At 38.3% G+C, this 13343-nt stretch overlaps 1 protein-coding gene across 2 annotated transcripts in view; it reads right to left on the bottom strand.

Annotated features, from left to right (window-relative positions):
• DPY19L1 (dpy-19 like C-mannosyltransferase 1) overlaps nucleotides 1-13343 on the bottom strand; it is a 104184-nt gene that overhangs the window by 53762 nt on the left and 37079 nt on the right. For both annotated transcript variants that reach the window (XM_070511737.1, XM_014838758.3), the window contains exon 7: nucleotides 5332-5389. In XM_070511737.1, the coding sequence (XP_070367838.1) occupies nucleotides 5332-5389 (58 nt within the window). The remainder of the gene's footprint in view (nucleotides 1-5331; nucleotides 5390-13343) is intronic.

The raw sequence follows: 13343 nt of genomic DNA on the forward strand, positions 1-13343 counted from the left end.
AAAGTCGGAGATTGAGCCAAAGGGCAGAGAGATCCTTAATTCATTTGAAACTGGAGGTAAACTAAAGCAAGTTAAAACTGCAGCCCTGCCCACCTTAGCAGGACTCATGGTGGATGGAAATGCTCAGCCCCTCAGCCTACATGCCTGACATAGGAAAAGATGTTCCCTCTCTGGGGAAAAAACCAAGCAAAAACAATTATCCAGTTCAGGCTTTATCCTTTTATATAAAATGTCTTGCATAAAAGAGAAAACTATGAGACCTGCAAAATAGCAGAAAAATATGACCCCCAACCAGAGACAAATTCTAGTCAATTGAATTAAATCCACAGATAAAGCAGACATTGGAATTAGCAGACAAGGACTTTAACTATAATAATTAGGTTTAACATTTTGTAGAAAAAGATCAATAGAATGGATGAACAGATGGGAATTTTCCACAGAAATATGAAAGCCTTGGAAAAAAATGAAATCCTGAAATTAAAATGCATCTAAAATGAAAAAATCACTGAATGGGCTTAATAGCAGACCGAATGTAACAAAATAAAGTATCAGTGAACTCAGGGACACAGCAAGAGAAAATATCCAAATGGAGGCAAAGGAGGAAGAAAAAACGAAGAAAGAAAAGAGGAAGAGTGTCAAAAACCTGTGGGACAACATGAAAAGTTGAACATACGTGGAATTAGAATTCTCAAAGAAGATGAGAGAGAGAGCATGGAAGACAAAACATTTGAAGAGAAGATATTTGTTGAAAATTTTCCAAAACTGATTTAAAAAAAGGCAACCATGAAACAACGATGTTCAGTGAAGCTTAAGTAGGATATATATAAAGAAGACCACATCTGAGTTCATCACCATCAAACCAATAAAAGTCAAATATAAAAGAAAGTCTTCAAACCACAGAAGAGACACATCACTCATTGTAACAACAATAAAGAATGATAGCTGACTTCTCATCAGACAATGGAAGCCAGAAGACAAAAGAATGATGTATTTAAAGTGCTGGAAGATAAAGCTATCAACCTAGAATTCTTATCCAGCAAAAATACACTTCAAGAAACACAAAATGAGGACATTTTTAGACAGGCAAAAGCTAAGAGAATTTGTTGGCAGCAGATCTTCACCATGATGCTAAATAAAGTTCTTAAGGCTAAAGAGAAATTATACCAGATGGAAATCCAGATCTGCAGGAAGAAATGAAGAACACCACTTAAACCCATACTGAAATACCCAGTTGTTCAGGATGACTAGGAGTTAATTCGGCACAGGCTAGGAGATAAAAGGGAAAGGAAGTATGCAAGGCATAGGAAACTGCATGTGCAAAGGCCCTGAGGAAGGAAAAGGAATGGACCTTTGTAGGAAATGGAAGAAGAAAGGACAATAGGTCTGAGGCAAAGAAAACAGCCTGGAAAGTGGTGATATATAGCAGGGGCCAAGTCATTAAGGCCATTGTAAGCTAGTTTTCTGCTTCATTATAGACTAATTTTCAAATCCACATCAACAGATTCATTCCCAGCTAAGATTAGCACACTCTCTGGTTTTGGACTTTTAATGTAAGTTCAACATAAATTCACAAATCCATAGGCACACCACTCAATAGCCTAAATAAATAATACATCTTGCACTTATACTATTTTCCAAACTAATGTAAAAAGTATTTAAATCATTTCACTCTTCTGTGTAACCCTCCAGTGGAAAGACGGCCTTTCCATCTGCTCCAAATAAACATTACAATGACTAAAAGGGACTACAGAATCAGCTCCCTCCACATCCCACCTCCCATTATTAACTGTCTGGCCTTATCTCTTCCACTCTGCTCCCATCACAATGGCCTCCTCACTACTCCCCAGATAGGCCGGTACTTTCTCATCTTAGGCAAAAGATGGTTCTACTTTCACATGATTCTCCACAAGGACAGGGTCTTTGTTTTACTCACTGGCACATCCCCAGCATCTATAAGTACCTGGCATGCAGTAGGCCCTCAGTATATGTTGTTTTAATTGAGTCGAACAAACTGAAGACCCAGAATAAATGTCTTGGCCAAAACCTTACCATCACTGGAAAGGGAACAGAGGAAGGGAGGGAGGGAGGAAGAGAAAAGGAGAGAGAGAGAGAGAAAGGGAAAAGAAAAGAAAAAACAAAAGTCCCACAAATTGGCAAGGACAGAAGTTTGTAGTTGTCCTTGGTAAAAGATGAATGACAGTGTTGTCTTTGAAATCCTGCCCCTATCTAAGAGCCACATGTGTTGGGAGAAGTCTGGAGACATGACTGGTGAATCAGGAAACTTAGAATCTAAAGCCAAATTGCTGATCTATAGTTCTGCTATGTTTTTCATTGAAAGAACAATTTCTAAACATTTATTAAAGTAAAGATTCAGCTTAGCAACCTTGAGCCTAACAATTAACCTTTCAGTACCTCCATTTTTATACACACATCTAAAGGCTTTTCAATCAGCATGCTAAAAATCTTTCAGAATCAACTCATGGTGCATCCATCTTACCTTATAAGGGAACATTTCAAAGGCAGGCAAAATTGTTAGCTTTCATCTTAGCAATAATTCTCAATAAGGACAGAATCAACATTTAATTTAAAAAGATTGATAAGTGAAAACATCTGCATAATTTTTATTATGAAAGGTATAACTTCAATATTATTGATCTTTACTGTGAGCAATTAATAGCTCCTTTATTGCATTTTTACCTTTCAGCTCCGAATTTTAAATTTCTGTTTTAAATAATTTGATTAATCTTATATACTACACATTTTGCAGTTTTTTTGTTAAGGCAACAATTTTCCCTTGTAAAACCATCTGAGAGAATATTTTAAAAAGTATATCACATCTATCTTAGACTCAAGCACAGAGAAAACTAAATAATGGAAATGGAACTTAAAAGGAAGTTAACAATTCACAACTATTTTTTGGCACATAAACCACTCACTCACATGATTAAAATAACTCACCTAAGAATGAAGGGTACCAATTAGAAACCCACTAGCAACTCCAGGGAGCAAAATTCTGTCGATGCTCTAGAATAAAGTTCACTAAATGCATGACTAGGTACTCCCAGAGCAGACGCTTCCCCCCATATAAAAATTATATATTTGGGGCAACAGTTTTAAAATTCAGAAAAAAATAGGGTGTGAAACTCTCACAATCTGAAAACCAAAATAAATATAAAATTATAACAAAATGGTTTTCAGTTACTTGAGTTACCATTATTTTACTCACAACTGCAGTTTATACTCTCCATTTTAATATGTCATTACTCAAAACAGTCACTTTTCTAACTCTATAGCTACAGTTACTGATATAAGTACCATTAACAACTTGACTATTTCAGTTAAACTGCTAATTCTCATCACACTTAGTTTACCTATTCCTAAGCAGAAAGTGATGTCTAAGCATAAATACACCAAGTAGCTGAAAAGTATCAAAAAGGAAATCTATCAACCTGAAAAATGAACTGAATAGCTTGAATTTCATTGTTAAAAACTGAAAAGACTTTGTAAGGAACAATGTTTGTGCTACATGAGTATCAAAATTGTAAGAAAAATGTAAGCTCAGAAATTAATTATCCTTAATTTACACTGAGGTTTAACACAGTAGCGCTTCCTGCTTAACAGACGGTAGTCTTTAAAACTGTGTCTCAGAGGCCAGCCTGGTGGCACAGCGGTTAAGTTTGCACATTCTGCTTCAGCAGCCCTGGGTTCACCGGTTTGGATCCCAGGTGTGGACATGGTACCACTTGCCAAGCCATGCTGTGGTAGGCGTCCCACATATAAAATAGAGAAAGTTGGGTACAGATGTTAGCTCAGGGCTGGTCTTCCTCAGCAAAAAGAGGAGGATTGGTGGCGAATGTTAGCTCAGGGCTAATCTTCCTCAAAAAAAAAACTGTGTCTTGGTTTCAAAATTTTCAATAATCCCTTTCCTCCAACATCTTATTGTGGGCACTCAGTGCTGCTTTCTTCCATTGTTAAGCAGTTACTTCCTATTTCTTAGCTCATTCTCACATAATCTGTGCTTCTAAATGTTGTATGGTCCACACTATAACACTGAGCAGCACCCATCGTCAAAAAGAGCCACACAATTGTGGGGTTTTTTCCACTCAAAATTCAGACCACATCAATTAATTGATATCATATTGAAATCATTTTTTTGTCAAATGCTCTAATCTATAAGGCCACTCTAGCTTTAAATTTCTGTGATTCTAAACACTAAGATCCATTAGTAACCTGCTGAATAACGAAAGAAAGTTGAACCTTGACTCTACAGTTGAGTTCTAGTATGACTACTCTTAGAGCTTTGCATATTGTAACATGTGCATATTCAAATACTGTAGACACTTAGTGTCTAAACACACAAAATGATTACTACTTCACTCAAAGCAAGCTTATCTTTCTTTTCTTTCCCTCATACAAAACTTACCATAAAAGGAAATGAGACAGACATATATTACTAGAAATTCATTTACAACTATGATTAATTTAGTGGAAGGATTTCATTGGCACCTTGAATTTATATTAGAATTTAATTTAAGCTAAGTTATTAATAATAATACAACCTAACAATTACATAGGAGTTACTGTGTATCAAACATTATTCTAGGCACTTCACACATATGAATTTATTTAATCTCCCCAATAATCCCATGAGATGGGTAACGTCATTACACCCATTTACAGAGGAAACTAAGGAAAATGAAACTAAATGACTTGCCCAGGTCACAAAGCCACTAAATGGCAGAGCCAGTATTTGAACACAGGTAGCCTGGATTCTGAGTCTATGCTTTTTACAATACCGTTGTCTTTAGAAAGCCTTTAGATATGTGCAAATTTATAGGTATAATAAAATATTCTGCAAAGGACACTTAAAAGCATATCAAAGTTTAATGTAAATACATTAAAATAGAAATGTTCTATCTAGCTCCTACAACAAAAAGTTATCCCCACACAAGGAGGTTACACTATATCCATGGCTGGCTTATTTCTATTATAACCAAAACATAAGCTTTCACGGTTTTAAATTATATAAAGAATTGATACAGACCCACTGTTTCTTCAAATCACTAAAAGATACATCACCTACAAGATATAATGGTCATGAAAAGTTAAAATAAATGCTAGTGTTTAAAATTTGAATCAAAATAAGATGAAACACTTGAAAAATGCTACTATAGATTAAATTTAAAGAAATTAAATTTAAAGAAGAAACCTGTATGTCTATAAGTAAAATCTAAAATTTCTAAAAATATTTGACTGACTCCTAAAAAAGAAATTTGGATTTCTGGAAATTAAATCCCCTAAAGATTTTAAAGACATTTGGTGACTACCTACCTCTCCGTGGTTGAAAAAGAAGCACAGCACTGTGACTAGGCCTCCCAATCGGCTACCGCTGGAAAAGAGGATAAGAAAACGTTAACTCGAATAACAGAAATCCAGGTCAATCCTAACAAAACCTTGAAATAACATGATAACCTTCCAGTGCTACAAAAAGTTTCAGCCACACTAGGACTCTACTATGCTTATTTGCGAGACAGCTTATTTCCTCTAAAATATCATTAGTCAAAACAAGTTTCATATTTTAAAAATCATTTTCCATCTTCAAAATGTACAGAAAACACAAAAACGGACAGGGAATAAAAATTTCGTAATAGTCACGTTACTGTGCATCTTGCAACCTGATCCTTCTTCTATTTTTAATTCTTTAGTACCACATATTTATTTGTGTATTATTTCTGTTTATTTGGGACACATGACATACATTCAGCAAAGGGGAGGGAGAAGTGCAAAAAAGGGCTTTATGGGGCCTGGCCTGGTGGCGCAGTGGTTAAGTTCACACACTCTGCTTTGGCGGTCTGGGCTTCATCAGTTCAGATCCCGGACGTGGACCTACGCACCGCTTATCAAGCCATGCTGTGGCAGGCGTCCCACATATAAAGTTGAGGAAGATGGGCACGGATGTTAGCTCAGGGCCAGTCTTCCTCAGCAAAAAAAGAGGAGGATTCGTGGCAGATGTTAGCTGAGGGCTAATCTTCCTCAAAACAACAAAAAAAAGGGCTTTATGGTCACAAAGTTGGAAAACACCACACTGTCTCTTGTTCTTGGTAATTCACAAAGCACCTGAACACATCAAAGATTTAACTAATTCAGTATTTCTCAAACCCTATCCCCAAGCTACTTTTCTACAGAACACACTTGGGGAACACTAGGGTACAGATAAAGTTTTATCTTTCATTTGTTTTCAAAAAACTTGTGAAATAGAACACAAATACCAAAATATGACCGTCAGGCTTATAACTCTAGCTGAGAATCACAATGGTATAGCATGGCAGGCCTAATAACTAAACCTTCATTTGCTCAGTAAGAGTAAAATATATCCCCCACTCTCCTCCCTGTCTGGCCAGAAGCCCCTGGATAGGGTAAAGTAAGGCTGTTTTCGGGTTTGTTCCATCATTTCTTTTATCTTTACTCTTGAAATCATCTTACTCTCTTTAGCTCATGCTGCTTTCTCATTATTTTACTCAAATATCCTTCCTTCTTTCTACCCATCCAACAAGTATGTGTATAACAGAGAGGTAACAAAGAATCAGACGTAGGCCATTACACTTACTCCTGGGGACGTGTGAATGAGGAAACAAAGAGGAAGTACAGGAAAGAGCGGGGATAATACGTGTCACAAGCACCTCCACCCAGGAGGAGACAGGAAGGGCTGGGTCCCCAGCACAGGTCAGTTAGCCTTAGCACAAGAGAGTGAAATCTGCACGTTTAGTGGCAGGTAGTTTATGGACTTTCCGTTTTCCCAACAGAGTTGGGGGCACAGCCACTTGCTGCTCAAGAGAAGAGGTGGCAGAACTAAAGGTTTGAGAAAAAGGAGGTATCTGAAATACCACTTGTAACAAGGGAAACAGAAGAGCTGCAGACACATCTGTAAGGGACCAACTGAAGTTGAAGACCACAAATTCAGAGAGACATTAAATGGTAGGACTGTGTGATTTTTCTCCAAGAGTTATCAAGCTAGACTGGCATAAATGAAATATAAAGGGGCAAAGAAACAGCATATTGGCCAGAAAGTGGTTGAAGGGATAGATCACAAAAATGAAGGACAGATAAAGGAGCTAGAAAGCAGGAGAGGCCAGGGATCAGAAGGCAGGGTTCTCTCCTCAGAGGCGCAGCACACATGCTTCAAAAGACCAGCAAACAGGCAAAGCCCAGGCTTCATTGCGAATGATGAAACATTAGAAAGATTAAGAGTGGATTATGGGTTAAATAAATAAAAAAATAAATTTTAATATTTTGAACTTATTCTAACAAGACAAAAAGTACAGAGGTCTACATATTTTAAAAATTGGTTTCCTCCTTGTCACCCTCCTCCATCCTATTTACCTAAGATAATCAACAATAACATTTATGTGTCCATTCTTCCAAATCTTTCTCTATACCCATACAAATATATACATTAATGTAATCATACTAACATCCCTCTGTAATGTGTTCCTTTTCTAATTAATCTATCATGAAGATTATTCCTAATCAATACATGTAACCCAAGGCATTCTTTTCAATGGATGCCAAATATTGCATAGTACAAAATGTACTTCAATTTATTCAGCCCTTTCCCTATTACACAGATATTATACAGATATTTTTCAGTTTCTTGCTACAATAAAAAAAATGTTAAAATAAACATTCTTGCACATGTAAACACTGGTGCTTTTATTTCTATGGGATAGATCTCACTGTGAGACCGCCAAGTCAAAGAATGTGAACTTTCCAGAAAACGCTATGCCAGTCCACACCCACCACAGTATACAAGGGGTCTGTTTCTCTACACAGCACCAGGTGTGCCCAGGCCCTTTTACATTTTGCCCATCAGAAAGATGGAAACATTTTTCTCATTGTTATTTGACTTGTATTTCCTGCCTACTTGTACAGAGCATTGTCTTAGTGGTGTTTTTTGACAGTATGAGCTTTCTCTTCTGTGAATTGCCTGTTCACATTCTTGTTCATTTTTCTATTGGATTGTCTGTTTCCCTACAAAGGTTAGGGATATCAACTTTTTGACTGTCATATGTGTGACAAAGCCTTTGATATAATCTATGGTGTATTCTGCCAGAAAGAAATTTTAAATTTTATGTAGTTAAATGTCAATATTTTCCTTTATTTCTTCTGCACTTCCTGTCTTGTCTGTGAAGGTCTTCCCCATCTCAAAATGATATAGTGTTCTAAACTTTCTTCTAGGATCATTGTTTTTTTACACTTAAATCTTTCATCCATAGAAATGTATGTGTAAAGTCCTAATTTTGTTCTCTTTGAAATAGGCAACTATGCTAATACTATTTATCAAATATTTCTTTTCCCAGTGAAACGAAATTCAGTCTTTATCCCATATTAATTTCTTACAATACTAGAATCTGTTCTATTCCAGCCAATAGATTTAATTCTATAGTTTTTGTATCACATTATTTTTATTACTATAGCATTATAGCAATTTTAACACATGATAAGGAAAGTTCTCCACCCCCAACCACTCTTATTTATTGATTTTTTGTGTGTTAGGAAGATTGGCCCTGAGCTAACATCCATTGCCAATCTTCAACTTTTTGCTTGAGGAAGATTGTCACTGAGCTAACATCTGTGCCAATCTTCCTTTATTTTATGTGAGACGCCGCCACAGTGTGGCCAGATGAGCAGTGCTAGGTCCGCGCGCAGGATCAGAACCCACAAACCCCAGGCCACCAAAGTGGAGCACACGAACCTAGCCACTACACCACCAAGCTGGCCCCCTACTCGTATTTTTAAGATTTTTTTTTATGTAATTCTAACCAGTGCCCCTCCCTCAAAAAAAAAAAACTGTTGGGTTTCTGATCAGAATGTCACTAAATTTACATATAATTTGGAAAGAACTGTCATTTATATGATGGTAAGTCTGCTCATTCAGTTGGATAGTTTGTCTCTCTGCACTTATTCAATTCTAATTGTATTTCTTTGGATAAAAATTTTATGGATTAATGTAGCAATCAAGTACCTAGAGTTAAAACTTCTAGAAATAAAAGAACATGATAAAATCTGATCATGGTAGAGTATTTTAACATTTTCAGAATTTGGCAGGTCACATAAGCTAAAGGAAACATAGTAAGGATTTGAATGAAATAATCAACAAGATCAATTTTATGACTATATATAGTATTTTGACTATAAAGAGAATATATATTATTTTTTTATGTCCCTGGTGCATCTGGCTGCAAAGAAACCTCATTCTCTGATTGAAATCCAATACAACCTAAAACACAAGAAAGATGGAAAAAAAAAAAAACGCAAAAACAATACTTTGGGAATTTAATGTAAAATAAACTCTTAAAAATCTCCTGGAACAAAGAGAAGTCAAAACTGAAATGTTATAACCTTAGTTTTTGTTAATGGCAGAGTAAAAAGATAGGGATGGGGATGGTAGCAAAGAGAGGACAAGGAGAGAAGAGTCATTAATCCAGTTTCCTGACCAAACCTCAGGAATAGGTGTACCCAAGAAGTCTCCGTCCTCACTCAACTGCCAGGGGCTCTGAGGCCCGACCTTTTCCTAAAGGCGGAACCAGTGTGACAAAACTCGCTCTGCACCAAGTTACCATAAGACAGGTTATGGTCCAGCATCAGCTCAATACAGCCAGCTCTGCTCTACTCACCAGGGAGGCAGATTTTCTGGAATGTTTTCAGGCCTTGTAGAGCCAGGAGGGGAGAATGAAATTTGCTTATCTACAAGGAATGCTCTGAGTTACAATCACTATGAAATGACATAATCTGCAATAATCTAAAGTAGTGTCCCTAGTATGTAGCTCCCTCCCCTTTGACCCTCAGAGACTACCACATAGGTCATCTTATGTTTGCTAAACAGAAAAGATGGAGTAATCAGAACAGTTAAAATTGATTTCCATTACAGTTGATCAGTTGATATTTCAGCATTTCCTAGTGGTTAAAAAAAAAAAGTTTTTCTGCAATACTACCACCAACTGTTAGAAAATATGAAAGTTCCTATTGTGCAAATTTTAAAGCATTCTAAGTTTGCTAATTCTACCACATTCACTTATACACCTCATTCACCTTTTGAGCCTCTATTTCCTTAGATATAAAATGAGAGGGTAAGAATGCAAAAGATCTTAAAAATACTTTTCAGTTCTGACATTTAACAATTTTACAATTTTCTTCTTTCGTACATCCTTAAGTGACGGATTCAAATCAATCATCACATTTTGATAGGCTTCATTAATCGTTAAGGTTTTTACCTCTATTTACCAAAGAATGTTGAAACATGCAAAGTTCAATGTTCAGAGAAAAAAAAAAGTAATCATAGTTAATTGAAAACAACATTAAATAACTCTTCGAGTTTTCTTGTTACATAAATGCTTAAGAAGGATAACATGAGAGAATAATTTGGAAATCATGGAATTAAAAGAATTCCAGGCTCAAGTTTGAGATGTCAAGCTTCAGCACCCCGCTAGCTAGATGAAGAAATGCCTAGCAGGCCTGGCTGAGAGCTCAGCACATTCCCCTAAACTTAAGGTGGGTACTAGGGAGCATTAAGGAAAGACACAGAAAGTAAAAGTGAGGAATGAGAATCAGGAAGCCTGAGAAAAGTTCTCAGCTTAGTCCTTCCAGTCTGTTACAAGCAACTAATTAATGCCTCTAACTCTGTCTGCCAGGGCCAAGACACAATATTTTATTTACTAGATTGTGAACTTCCCAATTCATCACTGTAGCTGCCAGTGCCTAATACAGAGTCTTGCCAATGGCAGAAGGTCAAAAGATATTTGAGGAGGAAATGAAAACATAAAAACTATCCAATCAAAACTGCTGGCATTCGTGGGGTTTTTTTGAAACTTGTGGTCAAACACACCACACCTCACATCGTTACTACCCTTGTTTATCAGCCCAGATGTGGGCTCCTGCTCTCATCAGCACCATGTGCTCAGTGGAGCCCCAGCTGTGACCCAACCACCGCAGTGCTTGACTCCCCTTCCAGACCTTTTACTCTGTCCTCCGAGCCTCCATTCCATGGTGAAGAGCTTCCTTCCCCAGCGCCCCCAGCCTCTACCCAGATGCTTCCTTCTCCTCCTGCCTGGAAACCTCACTCTCCTCCAAGAAAACACTTCCCCTCGTCACTCCATCGTGCTCTTGTATGGCTCAAGGCCTGGAGGTGAGGCCAGTAGCCTCCTCTATGGCCACTTGCAGACAGCACTCCTGGAAGCTTCATCAGCCCTTGAGCTCGCTTCTCGCACTTGCCCTCCTCACAGCTGTTATCTCCCAACACTCCAACTCATTCCCCACAATTCACAGCTGTTCTCCTTCCTACAGGCATGCCGAGCTTTTTACTCTCTGTTGAGAACCACTGGAGAAAATTACACCAGTGTGAAAACGTGTGCTCCCCTAAAATTACCGAACAAAAAACACCTGTCAATCACAAAGCCTCACGATCGCTGCTTCCCACAGATCTCAAAGTCAATCCACTTCTCCGCATCCCACTCCCACTACACTGGCTCAGGCAGCCATCTTCCACAAGACAACTGCAACACCTTCCTGCGTGGCTTCACTATATCCAGGCGTGCTCCCTCCACAGAACATTCTCTACACTGGAGGTAATGCCACCTTTAAAACTAAATTAACCCAATCAGGCTAACAGCATCCACTCACTCCTTCATTGGCATCCCACAGCTCTCAGGAGCAAATCCAAATACCTAAATGTGTCCGAAATGCCTTGCAGAATCTGGCCCCTGTGTACACCTCCAGACTCCTTTCACTATTCTCCCTCCTACCCCAAAACCTGGGCTCCAGCTATACTGTCCTTGTCACAGTTCCTTAAACTAAATCACACTGACTGCAATGTGGAAAGTGGCCTGGCGGGGAGCAGGACTGGTGGCAGAGCTGAGGCAGCCTTAGTGAGAGAGAAGGCCATGGTGTCCCGGGGAAAGAGAAGGCTGGGGTGTCCCAAGGAGAGAGAATGCCGGGGTGCAAAGACACCAGAGGTATCCTGAAGAAGGAAACCAATAGGATTTTGTGACTACTTAGATTTCGGAGGTAACTGAAGAGGAAAGTCATGGATATCTCTTAAAGGGGTCAGAATCGGGCAACAAACAGTATGGCTAAGCCATTTGCTGAGCCAGTGACATAAAAGGGGGCAGGTTTGGGAGAAAGGACTCCAATATTTTCAACCAATAACTTTCATCAATTTATGCATACTGAAGAAAAATGCTTTTCTTTTAAATATTCATATACAACCGTTAGAACAAATGATTAAAGATGTGGAGGCAGGCCAAGATAATACAACATGCAAAGGAAAAAAAAACATGGAGCTGGAAAAGTTCGAGCTGGTACAATCCGCAGCCTGCTTAAGACATGTTTTTAGCCAAAAATCCAGCTTGCATAAACAGTAAATGCTTGATTTTTTTAATGAAGTAAGAACAAAAGAAAGAAAACAATGGAAGCAAAATTGGCATTAAAAAGATAAGAAATTCAAGTTTTCCTTAAAAGGTATGGGATTGGGGAGGAGTAAAGAACTCACATAAAAAGCTAGTCTGTTCTGCCACAGAACCTAGAGAACACTGAGTCACTTCATAGGTAACTTGCTTTGGATCATGAGAAGGGAGTAGGAAAATGAGTTATACTAACTATGACTATTCACTTTAGGATAGAAAGGGGGACATCAAGCAAAATTAAAAGGGAGGCTTGACTAATCTTCCAGGCCCTCAGGGCTTCTGGAACATATTTAGAAATAAAGTAGTTAAAAAAAATTGTTCCTGGTATCAAAGAAGCCACTACAAACCTCCAAAGACCAAAGAAGATAAAAGAGAAGAACAGAAAATCAGAGGATGAATGTGTTGTACTCTGTGACTGGTTCGCTCCTCAAGTGAAAAAAAGGCATTTTCTGATGACTAGTTATGTCTACAAAAGAATGGCCAGGCTTTTCTTCACAAAAGCTGAGAAGCAATGGAAAACTGAGTAGAGACAGAGAGAGAAAGGTGAAATATTCAAAAGAGGAAGAAGAGATCAGGGACAGATCAGAGTGGCCACAGTGATACTGAGCAGCAGACCTTAAATGCAGAGAAGTTCATTAGAGTTTTCGTCAAAAAGCTACCTTGGGGGCTGCCCGGTGGCGCAGCAGTTAAGTTCACCCCCTCCCCTTCAGCAGCCCAGAGTTCGCCAGTTCAGATCCTGGGCATGGACCTAGGCACTGCTTGTCAAGCCATACTGTGGCAGGCATCCCACATATAAAGTAGAGGAAGATGGGCACAGATGTTAGCTCAGGGCCAGTCTGCCTCAACAAAAAGAGGAGGGTTGGAGGCAGATGTTAGCTCAGGGCT

This window comes from Equus asinus, chromosome 1 (genome assembly GCF_041296235.1).
Source record: "Equus asinus isolate D_3611 breed Donkey chromosome 1, EquAss-T2T_v2, whole genome shotgun sequence".
Classification (NCBI taxonomy): domain Eukaryota; kingdom Metazoa; phylum Chordata; class Mammalia; order Perissodactyla; family Equidae; genus Equus; species Equus asinus.